The sequence below is a fragment of the Protopterus annectens genome, chromosome 4.part0 (assembly GCF_019279795.1).
Source record: "Protopterus annectens isolate FY-2018-M chromosome 4.part0, PAN1.0, whole genome shotgun sequence".
Taxonomy (NCBI): domain Eukaryota; kingdom Metazoa; phylum Chordata; order Ceratodontiformes; family Protopteridae; genus Protopterus; species Protopterus annectens.
Window position 1 is genome coordinate 756,878,091 of NC_056733.1, and position 25,522 is coordinate 756,903,612.

The 25,522-nt window shown below is 38.2% G+C and overlaps 1 protein-coding gene across 2 annotated transcripts in view; it reads right to left on the bottom strand.

Annotated features, from left to right (window-relative positions):
* Window positions 1-25,522, bottom strand: part of GOLGA3 (golgin A3) — a 1,508,539-nt gene that overhangs the window by 50,967 nt on the left and 1,432,050 nt on the right. For both annotated transcript variants that reach the window (XM_044068715.1, XM_044068714.1), the window contains exon 22: window positions 16,911-17,075. In XM_044068715.1, coding sequence (XP_043924650.1) covers window positions 16,911-17,075 — 165 coding nt within the window. The remainder of the gene's footprint in view (window positions 1-16,910; window positions 17,076-25,522) is intronic.

Genomic DNA, 25,522 nt, shown 5'->3' on the forward strand with positions numbered 1-25,522 from the left:
TATTGCCTTTTTTCAGGCATTACAAAACCGACCATCCAACATAGCAAAATCTACTCAGGATAAGCTAAAGGTACTACTGCGCAGTGCTAGGAGTCCTAACAAGAACCTGCACTCTCTGGATGCTCTCCTGACCCTGGAGGATGCTGACATCTGTGCAGTTACTGAGACATGGTTCAAAGCCACAGAAAGCATCCTGGCAATGCAAGGCTATAATGCCTTATAAATGTTCCAACTACCCACTGCACATGAAACAACAAAAGGTGGAGGTGTATCCATCTACATAGTTTGGATCAATGGATGGGGAATCATAAATTCACTCCTGGGGTGGCACCAATGTTTCTTATGGACGGGGGTAGTCTGTAAAATACTCAAAGGCATAGGCAAAAACCTAAGCCATCCTCTAGTCCCGAGGGTCTGAAAATCAGGTAAAATTCGGGTAATAAATGCTAGGCTTGTAAAGGCTCTTGAGCAGTTAGTCTAGTAATCTCCTATGAATCTACAAGGAGCCTATGGAGAATGGTCTTAGCAAAGCCTGTTCTGGACCTGGAAAAGGAATCTGATTTAGTAACACTTTCTAAAAGTATGTACACAGAACCGAGTTGCTGGTTCTAAAATTTCTAAAATGTTTCTAGAGGTCACCCCCTTCCAAAAAGCCACAGAAGAAGCCAAAGCCTTGGTAGAACGGGCCCTAACCCTATGTGGAAGGGGCTTGTTATGGTGACACTAGTACTAACATGAGGCAACCATCTTCAAATTGTATGCTTTGATCATGGTTGTCCTTTTTTCTTATCTTTATAGGGGATAATCAGTTGATCGGCTTTCCTGAATGATTTAGTACTGTCCAAGTAGTCTACGAGTTGCCTGTGGACATTCAAATTATGAAGAATTCTTACCTTGTTTTAGGGATTCTGGAAAGAATACAGGGAGACTAATGGATTGGCTCAAGGTAAACAAACTATTTTAGGCATGAAAGAAGCATTTGTTCTCAAACAAACCCTGACTTGTAAATAAAAAAAAAATGAGGTAGGGTTGTCTCGCTATAAGAGCTTGTAAGTCCGATGACCTTTTTGCAAGTCAGAGCAACAAATAATAGTCTTCCATTACAAGAATCTGAAATCAGCCAGATAAGCTGGTTTAAATGGAAGATGAGTTAGCTTTTCACACACAAAGATAAGATCCCAAGGAAAGCCACTTGTTTTCAAGGTGGACAGGTGTGTGCAAACCCTACATAAATTGCTTGACTCGAGGACAGAAAAGAAGGCTCCAAAGGAAAAACAGCAGAAATGGATGAAAGATGAAACTTGACAGAAGATTAAGAAAGGTCAGAGGACAATAACACAGAATCAAGAACCAGCGGCAACTGGACCTTGAAAGGGTCCTGGTTCTTGGAATGGCACCAATTAGAAAATATTTTCCACTTACACATATATGATTTTCTAGCAGCATGTCTTTTAGCCCCCTTTAGTACCCCCTGCATATTCAGAGGAAATAAAGGTGCCTAAAAGGAACCCAAATTCTATCATTCGGGCAGTCAACTGAACAGTTTTCATGCTGGAGTGCATCAAACAACCTCTGTCTTGTAAGACAGCAAATCCAGTCTGTGGGGAAGTCTGTAGCAAATGCCCTTGGCCAGTTTCAAAAGAAGAGTGGATCACTCTTGCCTGGTTCAAAAGGGAATCATCATCACAAGTTTTGGGGGGTCCTGAATTTTAAGAACCCTGGATAATAGTAGAAAGGGTGCAAAAACATAGAAACATTTTGATCCATGGTAAGGAGAAGGCATTTGTGTTCCAGGCCTGTTAGCAAGGAATCCTAGAGCAGAATTTATTTAACTGTCTGTTTAGGAAGGAGGTAAACAGATCTATTGTAGGTATGTGACACAGATGGAACAACTCCTGCAAGACCCCAGAGTGCAGTTTCCATTCCTAACAGTCTGCCTTGATTCCACTTAACTTGTCTACTACGATGTTTTGGTCTAATAGAATGCAAATCTCCTTCAGAGATAAACTAGGCTAACTTGTTATCTCCCAGGCAGCAAGTCTACAAAGGGGTAAGTTCTGGTACCCCCTTGCATATGAACCACATTCACTGTGGTACTGCCAGTAATAACTTGCAGAGGTCTTGAAGACCAGAGAGGATTTAAGACATTCAAAGCATTTATTACTGTCACCATCTCTTTGCTATTTATGTGCTTTTGTCAACCCTGATTGTTACACTGACCTTGTGAAAGTTCTCCGGGCTGAGACTACAGTCCCCTTGACAGGACTGTGGTACCACCTGCTGTGGTTTGTTTCTACCCCTGAATTGGTGACTATTCTTAAAGTCACCATGGCAATGTTAGGTCCTTTCAGAAGTCTGGATGTTGTGATGCTACTGGCTACATCAAAACTACTGCTGAGACGGGGTCTCCTGTGCCTTTGAAAAAGTGGGTTACAGAGTTTGAAATTTAACACTAACATTGAAGAGGGTCTTTCTCTCTCTCTACATGTTCTTCAGGCGATTCTTAACTAATGGGCTAAATAAAATAGACCCATCAAAGGGAGCACTGGTAAAAGATCTCCTTGTCATCCTCTGTGATCTCTGTCAAAGCACAACCAGTGCTGAACATGAAAGCAAAGACCCTCTGTTGGTGTCTGCTGCTCTATCTGAACCAGCCCAAAGAACTGTAGGCAAGGAAGATAAGTGGACAGAGGAAGAATTGTAGTTAGTGGTGGGGTGTTTGAGGGAGGCGGAAAAGTAAGAGATGAGGAAATAAGTACAGTATGAGAAGAAGCGATAAGCTACAAAAAGACTGGGAAGCAAAGTGGCTGCAAGGGTTGGAGAAAAGTAATCTTAGTAAACCTAGCCAAGTGAGCAGGAAGACTAGTGATATATTTGGCATAGGTGGTGTTTAAGCCAAATTTTGAAACTATTTAAGTTTTCCATCTGTTTTAACTGTGTGGGGATTTCATTCCAGAGTTTTGACACATAATGAGAGCAGAGTCCGTCTCCATAGCATGGTTGAATATCTTCTTGATACATAATAAAAGTTTAGTGTTAAGAGTGATGTTCTCTAGCAGGTGAATAGTACAGAAGAGTATTTTGCAATGCCGAGCATTTGTCTGGAGAGTACAACAGGTTGTGGACAATGACTAGTTGCGAGTACGTCAACTGGTTTGGTAGTTCATGCCAGTTTAAGTGTTTTAATACAAGGCAGTAGTGTGCTTTATAAGGTTGGTTGGTTGCAAATTTAGCTATTCTGTAGTAGCAGGAGGCTAGTTTTGTTTTTATACATAGTGCTGATATTTGTAGGAATAGGGGAAGCATATAATAGAGAAGGAAGGAGGTATGTTGTTGCTAAGATAATCCTTGCTTGATCTGTCAGGTAATGTTTAGCCATATACAGGGAACCAAGTTTTTGGTGAGTTTGTCTTGATGGAGTGAAGTATGTAGTGATCAGATTTGAGGTTGTCAACTATTATGACTCCAAATAGTTTAGTTTGGCTTATGGTTTCTATTTTTGTGTTATTACTTGAGAGTCTGCATGTCCTCCCTGTGGTTGAGTGAACTTTAAAGACATGCAGGTAGGTGTGTGTGTGTGCCTTAGATGATAGTTGGGCGCCGGACTGGCAACTCAACACTGTAAAAATCCACTGCCAGTCAACAGCAGACTAGTGATCCGCTGTGTCAACTTCTAACTGGGAAAAGCCGAAAGGCTTGAGGTAATTGTGTGTGCCTTCAGTGAAGGCTGGGTGCCGGGCTATCAACTTGATACCGTAAAAACTCCACTGCCAATCAATCTGCGGACCGGTGATCTGCTGTGGCAATCCCTAATCAGGAAAAGCCAAAAGACATAGCTTGCTTTACTGGAGGTAATTTGAAATGTAACTTTCTGGTTAAGGTCGTGTTTTAGAGTAAATAGCAAAAGTTGTTTTTTTTTTTCGGCGTTAATCAGCAAGTTAGAATTTTTTCAGCCATATTTCAATGTCAGTGAATGACTTTTGAATGATCTCATGTAATTTTATCATGGATGGGGCAGAGGAGAATTAGGTTACATCATTGGCATATTGTATGAGAGTGTTGTAATGCTATGAGGTGTATTATGAAAACATTAAATAGAAGGAGGCCGAGCTTTGACCATTGGGGAACACAAACAGAGACTGACTGAAATTCTGAAAGGTTTTGTTGCCATTTAGTTGCTTGCTGACAACTGCATAAATAACTGAAACCAGGAGAGGGAGGGATAAGTGAGACCTACTCTTGGAAGCTAAGAGAGGAACTTTTGGTGGGATACTATCAAATGCTTTGGAAAGGTCAAAGAAAAGTGAAGAAACAAGGTTGCCCTCATTTCTGTGTTGTTCTACTATGTTGGTCAAGTTGAGGAGGGCAGTAGTAGTACTGTGGTTGGGCCTAAAACCATGCCGGGTGTTGGAGAGGAGGTTGTTTGGTTAGATTTTTTCATAAGCTGAGAGCGATACATTTCTCAAGTATTTTACACAGTGGCGATAGGACAGCAATAGATCAGTTGTTTAACTCTGTTTAAGTACCTCGTTGGTAAATAAATAATTATTCACTGTTCACCAGGTGGAAGAATTTATCCCAGCAACCAGGGAATGTCGGCAGACAGCTGTGGGATTCAAGTTGCTGTATCCAGCAGTCTTCAGAAAATTTTTTTCCTGGAAGATCATAGACATTTTTGGATGCAGAACAGGCTAAAGAGGAAATTAAAAAAGCTTATCTAACAAAAGTCAGCCAACAAACAGAAGGGGACTCTGCTTATTATTTGTCTGGCTATACAGCTCATAGAAAGACGTTTGCCAGTGAAACCTTTTCTAATGCTTGGTAAACAGAAAAATGCACTGCAGTTGACAAGAATAAGGAGCACCTTGCTTGAACTTGAACCACAAGCTTTGTATTGAGAGATGAACAGGAAAAGGAACGCCACCACTGAAATTAGTGAATAAATTGGAGACTATAAATCATTAGTCACATTTGTGAAATATGGCTTTGCAAGAAGAAAGCGGCTGAGAAAGACTGGACTTTTGTTGACTTTGCTAAACTTGTGGATGGACGATACAGCATACAACCCATTCTGTCATTATATGTTCAGAAGGGCATTAAAGGGGAAAAAAGTAACTAAGTAAATATGTTTGTTCTTATAATTATTATTAATTATATATATTATATATATTATTAATAATAATGTGTAGAAAACACTTCATGACAGACTGCATGTTATATATAGTAAAGCAGTTCTGGGTAGTGTATAGTCAGGGTTTTTTTAAATGTGGGTGGAGGGGGGGGTCTTTTCAGTGACTTTTGTGTTAAGACATTAAAGTAAACAAGTAATTTTTTGGTAGTAAGAAATGTAGGCTTTAGAGTATAAAAAGAGAAGAAAGGCTTGACAAAAGCAAGTTTGATGTTAATATGCTCTGATCTTGGGCTGCTGGGGTGGGGGTGCAAATATGCACTGATTATACTATATGGAAAACTAAGATATTTTCTATTATTTTTACAAAGGTGAATGTCTAGATTAATGTACTTGGCTTCAGCTATAAACAAGTGTTTCTGAAGGTTTGAAAAAATATGACAAAATGATGAAAGCCATAAAAATGCTAGGTTTCGTACAACTGCATTAGCATGCTTTTTTTCCCATTAGCAAATGTACAGTGGGAATCATGAAACAGATGACGTCATTAGTACATTCAATTCTCAGTGAAATTTATTAAGATTCACTGATGACCACTTTTAACACTGCTGACAAGCTGTCTGCAAGTGCAAGCATCAACATCGAGAGTCCTGAGCATTCTTTGCTAAAGGAAATGCAACACTTAAAAGGTACAATAGCAAGAGATAGAGATTTAATTTCCATCTTTAATTTTCATCATGGGAAATGAATAACAGACAGCAACCTCAATACTTAAATGCATTTAATATAACAGTCTGCAATTTAGTTTAATTTAAAGATATTTTACTTTGGGCTAAAAGTTAATGTTTTCTGAAAGCATACAAGTGTTTTTTTTCACATCTAGGGGAGAAATACAAATGAGAAAAGAACATAGAGCACTCAGTGTAAGTGGGAACACATGCTGTAGCATGCACTTTAGCATGGGTTTAGCTTATATAATGCCTATGGCTGCAGCTGTTGATCTGTGGCAAATTTTCCTGTCTGGAGGGTTAAGCTTCATTTGTTTTTTTTGAAGACATACACAGAATAAAGTAGGCTAATAGGGGATATTTTGAGGGTTTTCATTGCAACAAAAAGTCTTGAAATATGTGACGTGGGTTCAACTGGAAATGAGAAGAAGCAAATGTACAGAAGGTAAGCCTACCAAACATTATTATGCATATGTAACACAAAAGTTGGACATGCACATTAATAATTGTCATGTATAAAAGGTGGGAATAATGGAACAATAGCTTTTTATCATAATGGCTATCCATATTATCCTGGAACGTAAAAGACACTACATGTATGGACAAAGAGGAAAGAGCACTTAATTACATTAAGAAAGGCAGAATGCAAATGGCAATGCTGCAGGAGACACATTTGGAAATGAACATGTGAATCTGACAAAAGGATTTCAGGATATATATTCAGCAAATTATCAGGGACAAAAGGAAAGGGGAATAATTATACTAATTGCTAAATGGGTTTCCAATAGTAATACGAGATAGGTAAAAAAGGACTACAACAAATTTACCATTACTGTAAATGGCTAGTGGCAAGGGAGGAAGATTACACTGCTATGTATTTATATTCCACCAAAAAGAAAAAAAAAAGCTAATTTGAAGCTTAAGAAATTTTTGGGAAAAATAATTAGCTTTCAGTAGGAAATATCACTTATAAGTGGGGAATGGAACTTTATTGGCAATAGCGAGGATGCATCAGAGGGAACTTGAAGGGAAAATAAAATGAGGAAGATTTTGAAAGAAATGTTTGACAGTATTTGGTACTGAAGATGTGGATTCAGTAGTAGGAACTCCAACAGAACTTGCATATTATTCCATATAGGCTAAACTAGATAGAAATTATATTTCACAGGAACACGTCTATAACTGAAAGCTTTGACACATACTTCAGATCATGCACACATAAAAAATAAGATAAAAATGAATGGCAATGAAGTAAAAATGAGACGCTGGCACTTTCCCACCTACCTGATGAAAAGAGAGCATTAAAGGAATGGGTAGTGGAAATTATCTGACAGTTATAGCTATTAGGGAAGATATAAATATCTTCAGAAGTTAAAGCTAGTGAGTGGGATAAAATGAAAATAGAGTTTAAAACCAGGGTAGAAATAAAAGAGAAAGAGACGTGGTTAAGAAATAACAGGAATTACTTAGAGGGCTGACAAAGGTTAAGTACTGTAGAATAAGAGAAACCTCACAGAACAGGAGCAGGCACAAATGCAAAGTGCTAAGGAGAAAATAACAGAATATCTGGATAATATGCATGAGTTTAGAAAGATTGCTGTTAACCACCTATTGTTTCTTAATAATTCCAGAGCACAAAAGCTTTTAGCACAACTTAGGCAACACAAAATGTAAAGGGATGTCGCCAGACTTAGGGAGCTTATAACAAGAAAATAACCAGAGATGCTGTAAGTACTCTGTAAATTGTATGAAAACTGTATAAAGCAGTGAAATGTGGAAATCAAGAAAGCATAATGCAAACATCAATGGAAGTCTTAATTATGCCATTTGTGGTAGGTGGGGCTTAACTACTAACAGTTAAGATGAGATGAAACAAGATAAAAATGATAATAATCAATCTTTAATAAGGTCTTCAGGAACAGATGGTATTCCTGTGGAGGGAAGCAGGACAGTTTCATCCTAATGCAATTGGATATACTTCCATATTAAAATTCACATTTATTGTCTATGAGAATATTTATTGGACAGTTTGACCCCGATGTTTTGACCCCAATTACATTTAATAAAAGCATTTTAATACTTAATATTTTAATTAGGAATTTTAGATAGGAATTTAATTAATTTAGCATTTTAATATGTAAATATTAATTTAACATATTTGATATGTAAACAATTAATTTAACAATAGTTTTTAACATGTTAACAACTAAATCAATCATGAATTTTACATAGGAAGCTAACATACTTAATTAGCACATTTGAACATTTATTCAGAGTACCTGAAGTATTCAATTTTATGCATTTAATTGTTATTAAAAGTGGTTTTATTCTCCAGACAGTGTTCCGTTTTTTTTTGCTTTGCTAATAAGAGTTCTCTATGAGTATACCAGGTTATAGACCAGTAATGCGAATATTATTTTGGCCTGTTTAATGACGGGATATTTTCTCTGTATTTGTGTATGACTGTCATATGTTTTGCTATTCTTCTTGGGTGTTACAAACTATTATAAAGCCTTGTTAACAACGTGGCCATAACAGTAGTATCAAACTATATTCAAAGTGTTACAGATCTAGACACGGAATGTGTTAATACAGGGTGAAAAAAGGAAGTCCATAAACATTTGGAAGTATGGATGTTAGGAGGGAAGAAAGTGAAAGATATGGAGTTTTCTTTTAACAGTATTTTAAAAGGAGGAAAGATCAACATCTTGGAAGCTGTGGTGGTTGTATTATTGAAAGAGCAAAGATCCATCAGATCCATATTGATATTTTTCAATTTTAAACCATGATTATAAAGTATTCATGTCTATACTGGACGGATTTAAAAGAATGGCAGAGGTGTTTCCAGAATTGACAAATATGGATAAATGTGTTTTTATGGGGGGGCATTTGACATTAATTGACACAGTGATGATACAGAAGGAATCAGAATATAAGGAAATACTGCTGCTGTTGCTGGGTCTTGATGCAGAGAAAGCATTTGACACAGTAAACTGGGATTTCATGAGTAGGGCAATGGAAGCATTGCATTAGGAGGTTATACGAAGGACTGTAGCCAAGAATTAAAGTGGGGCGTTCCTCTCTAAGTAAGTTGTGCATGACTAGAGGAATTAGGTAGGGTTGTCCTCTTCCCTTTTACGGTTTGCATTATGTAAAACCACTGGCAAAAAAGGGAATCAAAATGCTGGCATGTGATGGAAATGGGAATAAAGAAAAGTTAGCTTTATTTGCCCACTTTGCAAATCTTGAGATTTTACAAAGATTTACAAAATGGAGTGTACTGTTCAAGATCTCGCAGGAAGCTTGTAACGTGACTGCAATTCCCTACCTTTGGCATTTTTTCTAGTCAACACCCCCTCGTGATGTCAAAAGAAGGCTACTATTGTCAAAGGCCAATTTGTTAGGGTACAGCCGTAGAATGTGCAGCACGTTGGACTTTTTATGCTGAATGTAGTGTTCTGTCTGATATGTTTTTAAGACGTAATTATCCTTCTTTTGAAATTTGTTCAGGACATTTTGGAGGAGGTCAATATAAAAAGGAGAATGGTTTTATAGAGCTATTTTATCAATAGATTTGATTGAAGGGCATTTGACAAATACAATTACTAACAAATAATGCCTGATAATGACCTTAACATACCTTTTGAAGCGAAACTAGACTTGACCCATACCCTAGTTATATCACTTTCACATTTATCGGGTTTTGATTCAAGTGAGATAGTTTCATTATTAAGAAAAAATTGGATTTTTTATTTTGGACAACTCACTAGTTAAGATGTTTGGCACTACTCCCAAGTTTGTGTTTAAGAGGAACAAGAATTTAAAGGAACTATTGGGTAGACTAATAACCCACACCACAGTTTTTAATTAGAAAACCGGGATGCACTATGGGTTTGCAATAGATAAAGTCATAAAGGTTGGTCAAACCTTCTTGGTGAGGGAAGCAGGAAATTTACTATTAGAATGCACCTTAACTGTGAAAGTAAAGCAGTTGTTTATATTGCTCTCAGGGACCAAGCTGCCCGCCTTTTCTATATTGAAGACGGACCGTAGATTACGGATCGAATCTATGAGCATTTATACGCTTATAAGAACAACACGAGACTACGTTTCGCCGCTATATGTAATAGATTAGATTTCAGGGGTCATAGTTTTTCTTTTCATGGCTTATTGATCAAATTGTTCCATCCATTAGAGGGGCCCTTTCCATTATTATTGGGAATTAGAAGGAATTGAATGCAGAGTTTAGAACGGATGCCTTCCATGCCCCCTGGGTTAAATGACAAATTGTAATATCACACCTGTTTTAAAATTGGGTGAGTTACCATTCGTGAATTTTGACATTATAAATTTATATGTTAATATTGTCGCTTTTATTGAAGTTTTCTTAATGATGTGGAAAATATTCTGTATACTCACGTGGATATGATATATACATTTTATATATTCGTCAAGCACGCACATAATTTTATATTAATACTGTTATTTGTGATTTTGGTAGGTAGGTGATTAGATTTACTTAGGTCCTTACTTTTAGTATTTATAGAAAGTGGCAATGTATTTTGAAGTTTCCTACATTAACACTATTTTATATGTATAAAAGTTTTAAACATGTTTTTGCTTTAAAAGCTTGTAAGTTTAAAAAGTCAGTGATATCATTTCCTTTTCGAAAGTATTTAAGCTTCATTGATTGGTATTTTATGTTTTGTACTTGATCTCTGAAGAAGCCAAGCTTTTAGCAAGGCGAAAACGCCACTAACAAAAATTCTTATGCTCAGGTTTTTCTCTGTGTACGGAGAGACTTTTTCTGCTGAGCAAGGTTTTGTGGCAACACTTTCTGAATAAGAGAAACCTCACAGAACAGGAGCAGGCACAAATGCAAAGTGCTAAGGAGAAAATAACAGAATATCTGGATAATATGCATGAGTTTAGAAAGATTGCTGTTAACCACCTATTGTTTCTTAATTCCAGAGCACAAAAGCTTTTAGCACAACTTAGGCAACACAAAATGTAAAGGGTTGTCGCCAGACTTAGGGAGCTTATAACAAGAAAATAACCAGAGATGCTGTAAGTACTCTGTAAATTGTATGAAAACTGTACAAAGCAGTGAAATGTGGAAATCAAGAAAGAGCATAATGCAAACATCAATGGAAGTCTTAATTATGCCATTTGTGGTAGGTGGGGCTTAACTACTAACAGTTAAGATGAGATGAAACAAGATAAAAATGATAATAATCAATCTTTAATAAGGTCTCCAGGAACAGATGGTATTCCTGTGGAGGGAAGCAGGACAGTTTCATCCTAATGCAATTGGATATACTTCCATATTAAAATTCACATTTATTGTCTATGAGAATATTTATTGGACAGTTTGACCCCCGATGTTTTGACCCCAATTACATTTAATAAAAGCATTTTAATACTTAATATTTTAATTAGGAATTTTAGATAGGAATTTAATTAATTTAGCATTTTAATATGTAAATATTAATTTAACATATTTGATATGTAAACAATTAATTTAACAATAGTTTTTAACATGTTAACAACTAAATCAATCATGAATTTTACATAGGAAGCTAACATACTTAATTAGCACATTTGAACATTTATTCAGAGTACCTGAAGTATTCAATTTTATGCATTTAATTGTTATTAAAAGTGGTTTTATTCTCCAGACAGTGTTCCGTTTTTTTTTTTTTTTGCTTTGCTAATAAGAGTTCTCTATGAGTATACCAGGTTATAGACCAGTAATGCGAATATTATTTTGGCCTGTTTAATGACGGGATATTTTCTCTGTATTTGTGTATGACTGTCATATGTTTTTGCTATTCTTCTTGAGTGTTACAAACTATTATAAAGCCTTGTTAACAACGTCATAACAGTAGTATCAAACTATATTCAAAGTGTTACAGATCTAGACACGGAATGTGTTAATACAGGGGTGAAAAAGTCCCGCAAACATTTGGAAGTATGGATGTTAGGAGGGAAGAAAGTGAAAGATATGGAGTTTTTCTTTTAACAGTATTTTAAAAGGAAGGGAAAGATCAACATCTTGGAAGAAAGCTGTGGTGGTTGTATTATTGAAAGAAGGCAAAGATCCATCAGATCCATATTGATATTTTTCAATTTTAAACCATGATTATAAAGTGTTCATGTCTATACTGGTTAAAAGAATGGCAGAGGTGTTTCCAGAATTGACAAATATGGATAAATGTGTTTTTTATGGGGGGGGGGGACATTTGACATTAATTGACACAGTGATGATACAGAAGGAATCAGAATATAAGGAAATACTGCTGCTGTTGCTGGGTCTTGATGCAGAGAAAGCATTTGACACAGTAAACTGGGATTTCATGAGTAGGGCAATGGAAGCATTTGCATTAGGAGGTTATACGAAGGACTGTAGCCAAGAATTAAAGTGGGAGCGTTCCTCTCTCGTAAGTTGTGCATGACTAGAGGAATTAGGTAGGGTTGTCCTCTTCCCTTTTACGGTTTGCATTATGTAAAACCACTGGCAAAAAAAAGGGAATCAAAAATGCTAGCATGTGATGGAAATGGGAATAAAGAAAAGTTGGCTTTATTTGCAGATGATATTTTATAGCTGACAAATCTGGGAAAGGACATCTCAGGGTTGTGGGACATTATGAGACCATTTTCAGTCATTTCTGGGTATAAAATTAATGAAGATAAAGTAAAGGCTATAGCCGTATATTACAAACCACACATTAATTGGTTTGGTTCAGGAATGCCCATATTTAGGAGGACATAAGATGAAGTAATTAGGAGTACGATTAAAAAGGCTTCTGTTATAGCAGCTAAGGATATGCGGAAAGAAACTAAACAAAAAAATAAACTGAGAAATTGGAAGCTTTTGTTTATGGATATGGATACTAAGGTACAAGCAGTGAAAATATTTTCAGCCCATTTAGTTTTATAAATGGGTCAGGCATATTTTTATCAAAGAGAGGCAAAGCTGTGGACAATAATTAAAAAATAATTTAATTAATTTATCTGGGAGGGCACGAGTTAAGTGGGATAAGTTATTCCTCCCAAAAGAACAAGGTGGTTTAGGATTATCCCATTTGAAGGGATATTGTATACATAACACAGGCAGAAGATTATAATTTAAAATGGAAAGGGATGAAGATGATGAAGTAGGGTGGATGTTCCGAGAAATAAAGAGATGATGGGATTTTGCATGCAAATCCTTAAGGAGAATAACAACAACCATACATAATATTAAATTCATAAAATAGCAGAAAGCATTCTAAGAACCAAGCCATTATGAGAATGGAGAAAGGAGATTTTTCTATTATGGATGACAGCAAGCACAGGTACAGGAAATAGGTAAGAAGGGATTGGAATTTAATGGAGAAATTTGCAAAAGGAACCAAGTATTAGGAGCAAATAACTAGGTAGGGAAATATAATAGAGTGGTATGAAGCCAAGATGACATTTTGACTGCAGGCTAGAGACAGTCTTCCCTAACAATGTCTGATATCAGTGTTAAGGTAAAGAGAAAATGATAGGGGAATTTTAACTGAAAGACATGTTCTGGTACACCTTCTACTTGAATGTAGAGCAGAAGCTGCTGTTAAAAGAGAGATAATTAGTAGAAAAAATGAAATATTGTATTTTAACTATAAGAACCAACTGAGAAGGTTAGAAAAGATTGGGAAAAGAGACTGGAAAAGCAATTTACAAGAGAACAATGGGAGGATGTACGTATGGCTCCCAAGTACACAACAAAATCCAGAAGGTTTAAGAACTGTACTTGAAGTGTTTGCACAGACATTATATCCCAAGCAGACTTCAAAGAATTTTTCCTCTGGTAGATAGTAAGTGTTGGAGGTTTGATGGGGAAGAAAGAGTAACTGGAAACATATACTTTGGCACTGTAATTAGTTGACAGATTGTAAACAAATACCCCTTTTTCAGTAGTACTGGATAATTAAATGGCTGTAACTAAGGAAATGATTCTTTTGAGCTGGGACACAGGATCTGAATTGCCTAGACATGGTAAGGCCTTAAGTTTAATTCTGTTGGCTTTCAAAAAAGCAATTACTAGAAAATGGAAATCAAAGTCTAAACCAACTGTATTTGAAATACTGAATATTATAAAAGAGATAAAATAACTGGAAGGTGGATCTTTAGAAAAGGACAGGAGCAAATTACAGAGATAAATGGAAATTGTGGGAACAATACATGTAGAACCATGTTCAAAAGGAGGAGGACTGAGGTTTAAGGGAAGGCAGGAATTCAGCAATTTATGTAGTGTTAAATGACAGTTACAAAGAACATTAATGAGATGCATAATGTATGTAAATGGGGAAAATGTTAATATTGTTGGTTTTCTTGTCTGTTTTTGTATGTTTGCCTATGTCTTAAATGATAACTTAATACAAGTGTTTAAAAAAAGTAGCATGCGTTAGTGCAAGTACATGGGACTGATCCTACAAAATGCATCTGGCCCTCTCTGTTCCACTAAATGTAAAGGTGGATGGCTAAAGAACTACAGACATGTCTCCGGCTGAGGATAATGTCTTCATATAAATACAGAAACTAAGAGCAGCATATGTAGAACAGTCTACACCAACACTGTACACACTTGAGATATTTTGTCTCCATATAGCTGATGAATGGCTGCAACCAGTTCCTCTTCTCATTTGGGCCTACCAGGCGCTCCACTGTGCTCCAAGACTTACTATGGACCCATGCTCAGGGCCAGTGATGAGACATGCATTCCAGTGCAGTGATGTATTGCTGCTAAGGGGGTCTTATGCCTAAACTTCCATTTTTCTCTTGAACACACCTGCATTTTGTTAAGGGCAGTTTTACAATGTGGACATGTAGCATATTATCTGACTTCTGTGGTGACTTAGCCAATGTCTCCACCTGTTCCCATTTTAAGATGTGCCCCCACTTAACATGTTTCTAGCTTCCACCAGGGATTCAACACAAGAAGCAAACAAACGCATACCCTCCCTTTAGGATAAGCATTCTGATCCTTCCCTTGTAGAGTCCCAGATGCCTGAGCTATTAATCAAAACTAGGTTGGATGAGCCATAGTTAGGGTTTTATGCCGCTACCACAACATGGTTTCAACTGTGTAGACAATGATGTTAGTGCTACACTCTAGATTAAGGGCATAAATCCCCTAATGTCTCCAGGCCCAAAGGCAATCCAAATGCTAACAGCATCATGTTGATGCAATACTTACACTGAGGAAGACAACTGAAAAGGCCAGGGTCCTAAAACCAATACCAAGGGCAATGCTGAAAAAATATGGCAACTTTGCCAGGCACGTCTATGTGGGCTGGTGATAAGAACCAGTATGTTGTGACTGCAAAATAATGCAAGGAAAGTGTGTATGGTTTGTCCTGGTGCCAAAGGACTGAATAGGTATGATGCATTTTTTTACACTGGACCTTAAAAAAGCTCACCATTTCTTCATAGTCAGTAACTGTAGCAGGAATACAGTGAGATCTTTAAAGACTAGAAAAATATATACTCTTTCAGAATATGATACCGAAGACCTTTACAGGAGATTTATCAGATAACACTTTTAAAGGTATTTCAGAAATGCTAGCCGGAGTATGCACTGATCGTGAACTTTTCTTCCATTCCAGGCTTCACACACTGAGCACTTGCGCAGCAGGTTCTCTCACCTTGCCAGTTTTGTGCCTTTTTTTGTCTTATTTTTTCTGCTTATGTTTAGGAGAATTATCCCTAACAATTACAGATAAAGCTCTACATCTGAGGGAGTCAACCCCTAAAGCAGCACTCACGGTTGATACTCTGGAGAGTGGAAAGAAAGCCCTCTTCTATCCTGAATAACTTGATTTTTTTTCTATCCCTAATACCTCAGAGAGTAAACAAACTGTGTGTCAACACTAAAAGAAAAATGTTCTTCATCTGAGCAGTACAAAGTTTGTGAGTGTTTTGTGGTGAAATTTTGTGCTCACACACAAAACTTTTTCAGAGTTTTACTCCCCATAACTAGGAAAAACAACCAAAACAGCAAGATATTCCAAATAACTAACACTAACTATGAAAAAAGCAGAAAAATTTAACAGTGATGCAAAGCAGTGAAAAACAACAAGCACAACTGTAACGGCAAGGTCAGAAAGAATGCCAAGGTCTAGAGAGATGATGTCAAGAAGCATAAACTCTCCAGAAAAGATAAAAAAAAAAAAAAGAAAGGATTGAACTGACCTAAGTTATTGACAGGAAGGTCAGTGAGAGGCAAAAAGTAGCGTTGAACTAAAAGCAGCAATGAAAATGGAACCCTTTTCCTCACAAAACAAAACTTCAGAAAGTAGTCTAGGGCCACTTCTCTGATGATACAGCTCGATGTGTAGCAATCATGTCTGAAGAGGAAGATGGTTTGCAGAGCATTATGGGCAATGGAGGAGCAGCTAGTACCCTGAGAAAAAATGTCAGATTCTGAGCTAATTTCTACCACCTTCAGTCCTACTGCTATAGCAAGGAAGACCTCCTCATACCACATATATTACCACCTAACACCTCAGAGGCATACCCTCAACTTTTCTGATTTTGCAGAAGGTGCTCAATTTTTCCCTCAACCTTTGCCTTGTCCCTTGTAAAAGTTTTGATTTTCTGGTAAAGTACTGAGGATTATAGTTGGTCGGTTAGCCAGATATTAGAACTACAAAGTTCTTATTGTTCATAGATTACGTACTATGCTAACTACCCTTGTGGGCCATTTTAAGCCTAGCAAATTACCTCATAGGGGAATCAAACCCTGCACCCTTGTGTCTGTAAGGTAAACACCTTTACCATTATACCAACCTCCCAAACATCTATTAGACAACACATGTTGTTCCTGCAACTTTTTAAGCGAATTAGAGTACTATTTAAAAATTGTTCCAGATTTTGGGTCTTTATCCCACCATTATTTTTGGATTTGCCTAGAATTCTTAAGCAAAGAAGTTGAGAGGAATGCTCTTACATTTAAATACAGGTTCTGTTCAATTATGGCTAAGCACACAATACACAAAAGAAAGAAAAAAAGAAAAACAAATTCTTGCCTTTCTTGTTTTCATATGTCGTAGCTCTAACTTAAGCTGCTGGTTCTGTATCAGAAGTGTTTTCATGCTGTTTTTCAGCTCCGTCACCTTTGCTTGTAGTATGAACTTGTCTTTCTGGGTCCCAGACAGCTCCTCTCGTACAACTTCCAGCTCTGCCTTGATTCTCTGAAAGATAATCAAGATGGTAAAATCTTTATTGCAGACAACAATTTTCAACTCTGATTAATGCAACACAACAACCCCAACAAACACTGTGACCTATTTTCAAAGACGTACCAGTAAATGCCACCTGAAGCAACCAATTAACAGCAAGCCTAGACTGACATCTATCAGACAGCTTTACACTGGCACTCTAAAGCACACAAAATATTACCTAGGTTTAAAAGAAGGTCACAGTTACAAGACTTGCATATGACTGCTTCCAGTGGCAAAGCATTGCTGAATGTACAAAACCAGATTCTAGAAGTCCTGTCCAAACTGTGTAGTAAGATCCAAGGATGCATGCATTTGTAATTTGTCAGTGTTTCCTCTAATCAAAGAGTACTATGTACTGCATCTAAAAACACTGCTACAGCCATGACTCTGCCTTCTTCCTTTAATAGTCATTCAGCTCTTAAGATGGCACCCCAATGGTGGGAAATGTGTTCCAAAGCAAGAATATGCATCTTATGGGACACCTGAACCATTACATTGTGATCTGCAATCACGGAATTCACACATATCTGTTGACCTCACAAGACCCAAACGTAGTGAAAGTTTTGAAACATGAGGAGACTAAATCTAAGATGACTTCTCTGCTTAATCTAGCAGAAGCATATCGGCGTCAAGCAGGAATGGAAATCAAACAAGATGTAGATAAAAATCAGGCAGCAACTGAATGTGCCAAAAAAAAAAAAGAATATAAGGTGAAGGACCAGATGAGAAGGCAAGAAATATGGAAAATGCATAAATATAGTTGCAAGTATAGAAAATTTTTGGAAGAAGCTCATACTGATCAGGAACAAATGCAAGAATGGTTAAGGAGAGGTGAATTCAAACCAAGAGATGAAAGGTTAATATTGGCAGCCCAAGACAGTGGGCTATGTACACACTGGTTTACAAAGTCCATTGAACATGTGGGAGAAACAGACAAATGTAGGTTTTGTAAAACCAAATTGGAAACAGTCACACACCTCGCTGCTGGTTGTGACATACTTATGGCAGAAGGACTGTATACTGAAAGGCATAATAATGTGGCAAGACTGCTGCACTGGGGATTGTGCAAACATTATGGTATTGAAATGGCTGAAAAACACTGGAAACATGAGCCACAAAGCATCATAGAAAATTATGAAGTTTACATCACATGGGAATCACCCATTACCAACACTTCAAAAGATAGATGCTAGAAAAACGGATATAGTGGTCCATGAAAAGAAGACAAAAGTAGCATTGATGAAATTGTCACACCCACAATGTCTTGCGTACATGAGACACAAAGTCATAAATATTAGGATCTGCAGGCAAAAAAGAGAGCAATGTGAAAGAAAGATAGCCAGACAGTTCCAATAGTAGTAAGAGCAATGGGTCTTATAAAGAAAGAATCTGCAATTGCATTCAGATACGTTAGCAATACATGTAACCCCGTATGAACTGCAGGAGTCGTCATTAGTGGGCACATTGTGGGTGCTGCGAAAAGCACTTTTGGCTGACATCAAAGATTGAAACAATACTAATTTCATGAACTTTAATCACACTTTGACTTAGGAATGGGGTCCATTCCCGTCATGGTATCAGAAACCCAAAAGGTTTGGAGAAATTAAAAGGGAGTGACCTCTCTGTAAAGCCAAACACACTCCTTTACAAAGCCCATCACATAACAGAAGCATTGTTATTGTACTAATAAGGCATCCTAATATATTGCTCATCCCCGTTAACAATCCTTTCTTGTCACAGATCAGAGATACCTGCTTGCTAATTAAATGGTCAGAGTGTTAAAAGGTCTTACTGTACAAGTAGAAAGGCTTTCTAGATGTTTTCCAGGAAGCACAGTTCAAAAGGGGAACCATGTCAACATATCACTGGTTTGCAAGTCTACTTCACAGAGACTGCTACAGATGTAACCCAGGCTACTCTTGGCCAGACTTGATCTCAGGCTTCAGCTGGATAAACATCTGCTTATTAGTTAGCTCTCCAATTACAATACCAATGACTTGCATTTGGGAACAGGCAAAGAAATCTGACAGCCAGCATAGGAAAGGACCGACTGAAAGAAAGCTCTTATCAATCCCTGAAAAGGACAGGGGCCAGACATGGCACATCTGTGGCTTGTCAATCCCTGTAAAGGACAGGGGCCAGACATGGCACATCTGTGGCCACTGGTGAGAACTACATACACTCCAGCGCTGACCGAACATTTCTCATCAGATCAGTGATAAATAACTCATAGAAAGCTGACACCACATTCTTACGCCTAGCAACTTTAAAGCACAGAAAATATAATGGGAATTTGACAACTGGCCAAAAGCAAGGGCTATGTTGAATGCTCTCATCACTGAACAACAGGATTTGTCAGGTTGAAAACACAACTGTATGTACAAATTAACAGCTAGAACAAATACGCCACAAACTGACAGAAAGACATTTCTCTTTTGCCTAGCATAACATGGCAATTTTCATAATTCCAGCTAACAGTTACATGTTGTGGGATCTGGGGAAAAAGAAATCTGCGCAGAGGCAATGAGAGTCTTCTTCTTTCGGCTGCTCCCATTAGGGGTCGCCACAGAAGATAATCTGTTTCCATTTCTTCCTGTCCTCTGCATCTTGCTCTGTCACACCAACCACCTGCATGTCCTCTCTCACCACATCCATAAACCTTATCTTAGGCCTTCCTCTTTTCCTGTTACCAGGCAGCTTCATCCTTAGCATCTTTTTCCCAATATACTCTGCATCCCTCCTCAGCACATGCCCAAACCAACGTAATCATGCCTCGCTGTCTTTGTCTCCAAACCTTCCAATCTGGACTGACCCTCTAATATACTTATTCCTAATCCTGTCCACCTTCGTCACACCCAGTGCAAATCTTAACATCTTTAATTTTGCCACGTCCAGTTCTGACTCCTGCCTTTTTGTCAGTGCCACTGTCTTCAACCCATATAACATAGCTGGTCTCACTACCCTCTTGTAGACCTTCCCTTTTCACTCTTACTGGTACTAGTCTGTCACAAATCACTCCTGACACTCTTCTCCACTCACTCCATCCTGCCTGTACTCTCTTCTTCACCTCTTTTCCACACTCACCATTACTCTGAACTGTTGATCCCAAGTATTTAAACTCATCCACATTCACCACCTCTACTCCCTGCATCCTCACCATTCCTCTATCCTCCCTCTCATTCACACACATATATTCTGTCTTAGTCTTGCTGACCTTCATTCCTCCTCTCTCTAGAGCATATCTCCACATCTCCAGGGTAGTCTCCACCTGTTCCCTACTCTCACTACAGATCACAATGTCATCTGCAAACATTATAGTCCACGGGGACTCCTGCCTGATTTCGTCTGTCAACCTGTCCATCACCATTGCAAACAAGAAAGGGCTCAGAGCTGATCCTTGATGTAATCCCACCTCCACCTTAAACGCATCCATCACTACCACCGCAGATCTCATCGCTGTCACACTACCCTTGTACATATCCTGTACCACTCTTACATACTTCTCTGACACTCCTGACTTCCTCATACAATACCACAACTCCTCTCTAGGCACCCTGTCATATGCTTTCTCTAAGTCCACAAAGACACAATGCAACTCCTTCTGACCTTCTCTGTACTTCTCCATCAACACTCTCAGAGCAAACATCGCATCTGTAGTGCTCTTTCCTGATATGAAACCATACTGCTGATCACTAATCATCACCTCCCTTCTTAACCTAGCTTCCACTACTCTTTCCCATAACTTCATGCTGTGACTGATCAATTTAATCCCTCTGTAGTTACTACAGCTCTGCACATCACCCTTATTCTTAAAAATTGGTACCAAAACACTTTCTCCATTCCTCAAGCATCCTCTCACTTTCCAAGATTTCATTAAACAATCTAGTTAAAAACTCCACTGCCATTTCATCTAAACACCTCCATGCTTCCACAGGTATGTCACCTGGACCAACAGCCTTTCCATTCTTCATCCTCTTCATAGCTATCCTTACTTCCTCCTTGCCAATCCACTACACTTCATGATTCACTATCCACACATTACCCAACCTTCTCTCCCTCTCATTCTCTTCATTCATCAGCACCTCAAAGTACTCTTTCCATCTGCTCAACACACTCTTCTCGCTTGTGAGTATGTTTCCTTCATTATCCTTTATCACCCTTACCCGATGCACATATTTACTAGCTCGGTCCCTCTGGCTAGCCAATCAGTACATGTCCTTAGTGTCCAACCTTTCATACAACTCTTCATACGCCTTATCCTTCGCCACCTCTCTCTTTGCCATGCACCTCATCTCCGTATACTCTTGTCTACTTTCTTCATCTCTCTGACAATCCCACTTCTTCTTTGCCAACCTCTTTAGAGAGACTGGTAGTAATGTGTGTGTGTGTGTGTGTGTGTGTGTGTGTGTGTGTGTGTGTGTAGCTGACTATGAGGAAACTCCAAAAATAACCAAATAAAGGTACAGTGAGTAATATGCTTACTTAATGGATCATAATACAGCATGTCAACTACACAAAAAAAGAATTCAGTATCTGCTTCCATTTGCATTAAACCTAGGAAATAATCCCTTCCTTTTCATTATATTTCACATGCAAATGGAAGGCAGAACTCCACCCAGCTCTCTTATGAAACTGAGTATAAGGCGGTGCAAATAATGGGGGCCCACAGAACTACGGCCAGTGAATGATATATGATCATATGATTGTGGCCAAGGCTCAATCCTCTACTGCAGCACCAATAAAGGAGATGGAGAAAATATGTGAGACATAATGTAATCTGTTAGCTAGTTGAACTACCATAATGAAAACTTCAACTGCATCATCTTGATTAAAGAAAACAAAAATGTATACATTTACCATAGTAATAGATCTTCATGAGCTGTCTGTCCACTTCATTGGGCAGGACTGGTTGCAGTGAAAAAGCTTCAGCAACAAACAAGCCAGTAATCCAAAAGCAAGAAGACACAAACCTCTCCGTATGCTGACCAGAACTGTTCTAGTAAGGACAACCACTTCAGTACGTTGGCATGCACTTCCAAAATTGTATAAATCCACCAAGAAAGACGAAAAAGTAGATGTAAAAAGCTTTAATCCACAGTTCAAAGAACAAAACACAACGATAAACACAAGCGCTTTCGCCCATTTATAACGGGCTTTTTCAAGTGTACTAGGTTACTACAAGACTCTGCTTTTAAATAAAACAGCCCTGCCATGTGATTCAAGTAATTAAACAATTCCAATCAATTAATTAAGATACAATCATTATAAAAATATATCTAAAAACTTTGCAAACCATCAAATGCAGTTGCTAAGCTTGTAATACCTGCTACATAATTGATGTAAGACATCGTTTTAAAATTGTAATTCAACACAATACAAGTAATTCTTTTCCATTACCCATGTGTTGCAAGCATTAATTTAAAATACCTTATGTTCAACTTATAGGTTACTTAATAATGATAATAAAAACTATAACTATATAGTTGAATGAAAATATGATGGCCATTTTTTCATACACAGCTGGTGTGTTTTCACAGCTATTTTCACATAGCAATATGTTTTATGTTAATTTTTTGATCTTTAACTCTGTGAAAATAAAATAATGGATTAACTTTATGAAAGTACTTAGACATACATAATAAAAATATGTGCATCCGTTTGAATAAAATTCATACATAGATTAAATATAGCGCTATAAAATTCAAATCTATCTCATAATATCATTAATGTATCTCATAAAAATATTTAATAATGTAATAATGTGGTTAATTTAAGTTAAAATTCTATTTTAGCCTATTTCTTTTAGCTAATGTCACTAACACTGATCCCATCATTTCAGCTGCCAGATTAATCTGGCAGCTGAAACTTAATGCGACAAAAAGTCCAGGATTAAATGATGGGATCAGTGTTAGTGACATTCTCAAAGCTAAAAGAAATAGGCTAAAATAGAATTTTAACTTAAATTAACCACATTATTACATTATTAAATATTTTTATGAGATACATTAATGATATTATTATTATTATTATTAACAAACTTTACAATAAGAGGAGAAAGCTATTACATGATAGAACAAAATCCATAAAAGGGAAGTCACCCCTGATCATTATTAGTAAAAAAATACGAGCACTCATAAAATCAACTAAGGCCAATTTTGAGAGAAAAATTGCCATGGATTCAAAGGACAATCATAAGACCTTTTTCAGCTATGTTAGGAACCTGGGTGGAAACTCCCAGATATGCTCAGAATTAGTCCAAAATGATACAAAAATCACTGAACCCACAGACATTGCCAACATACTGGCAGACAGGTTCAGTGCAAACTTCATCCCCTCTCCCTAAAGGAGAGATAACTATCCCAGCCGAGTGTAGCCTCCCGGACATCTCAAATGCGCAGGTGAAAGCTGCTCTCTCTAGAGCTAAAAACACAGCATCAATGGGACCGGATGGTGTCCCCGGCTGTGTGCTACATGAGCTAAATGAGGAATTAAACCCGCACATAAGGCAGCTGTTTAATCTCAGCCTTACCACAGGATACGTGCCCAAGGAGTGGCGTACGGCAACTGTGGTCCCACTCCACAAAGGCGGCACCTCACGGACCCTGGTAATTACCCCCACATAAGCTTCACAAGTCTAGTCTGCAAAGCTATGGAGAGGATCATAATGGAGCTCATAAACAAAGATATAGGGGACTTGCAGACATTGGACCCGACCCAGTTTGGCTTTGTCAAGGGAAGATCATGCCTTTTGAACTTGGTCGACTTCTTCGAAACAGTCACCAAGGCCATTGATGAGGGAAAGGCAGTCCATACAGCCTACCTTGACCTTGCAAAGGCTTTCGACACAATACCCCACTCAGGTATTGTAGAAAAACTTACCAGCTTAAATGTAAACCCATATGTCACAAGATGGGTTGCAAACTGGCTTAAGGACAGAACCCACAGGGTTAGAGTTGCTGGCGCTATGTCAGACTCCAAGCCGGTCACAAGTGGTGTCCCACAGGTTCGGTCCTTGGCCCCCTATTGTTTGGCATCTACTTCTCAGAAGTACAGGCCAACATGGGAGGACTTTGGCTGACAAAGTTTGCAAACGACTGCAAACTGGGCGCCATAGTGGAAATTGCATCGGACACGGATATCCTTCAGAAGGGACTCACGGAAACAGATAGCTGGTGCCAGAGCCATGGCCTGAAGTTAAACGCCAAAAAATGTATAGTCATACCCTTCGGGAAAAACAAGGTAACCCCAAGCTACCATATAGGTGGCAATCCACTAAGCACATAAGAGGTTATCAGGGACCTGGGGACCCAGGTTGACAGTGGCCTTTCTTTTGACACTCACGTTGCTAAAGTGGTTAGAAAGACCTTCTACATTGCCCACCTGATCATGAAGGGATTCACATCCAGATCTAGTGAGGTCATTGTTCCCCTGTACTCTTCACTTATCAGACCAATGATAGAGTACAATGCCCCATTCGGGATGTATCTCACCAGACATCTGCAGCAATTGGAAAGACCCCAAAAGTTCCTCACCAAAAGGATAAAGGGACTCCAAAATCTGTCATATGCTGCCAGATTGAAGAAACTCCAGCTCTATTCAGTCGCATACCGTCTGCTCAGAGGTGACATGTGCCTGACATACAAGGCCATGTCCAACCCGGAATTAATGGACATGCTCCACCTCAAAAAATCCAAATCAACCAAAACCACTAGAGCAAGCGACTTAAACCTTAGCACGGATATAAATAGGACGTGCTGGAGGGATAGATTTATCACTCAGAGACTCCCTATGCTGTGGAATAGAGTCCCGGTCCATGTGAGGCAGAGCACCTCGCTGACTCTGTTCAAGAGAAATATGGACCTGTGGATGGGAGATCGTAGGTTTACCCCGGGAATCATCTCTGTGTCACTGCTGGACAGAGGCACAACAAACTAATGGGCACAGTATTTTTTCATATAAGGGGTGGCGTAAGCCACAAAAATTTGGACTAGGCTTATAAATGCCTTAGGGCAGATAGCCTAGTATAAACCTATGAACCTATGAACTGCTTTTGAAAACAGTGATATAACCTACAACACATTAAAATAAGATACATCAGAGTTCTAATCTGCAGAGTACATTTAAAGCTAATTAATTCTGAGGTCAGTGTGCACACGCCTAGTGGACCCCCCTCCAAACTCCAACAACAATCTATTGTTAGTGTACTCTAACAGTTAAAACACAATATAATAACCAGGCCTTAATTTCAGCCCCTACCTACTTTTCTTATATTCATTTGAAGTCAAATGCACTGCAATACTGCCTGTTGCAGTTAACGTACGTGTATCCTAACAATAATCAAGCAGCTTGTGTTACTTCCTTTAAAGTTATCAGGTCTTGCCTTACTGCCTCTGTCTCAATGCAGTTTTACAGACTGT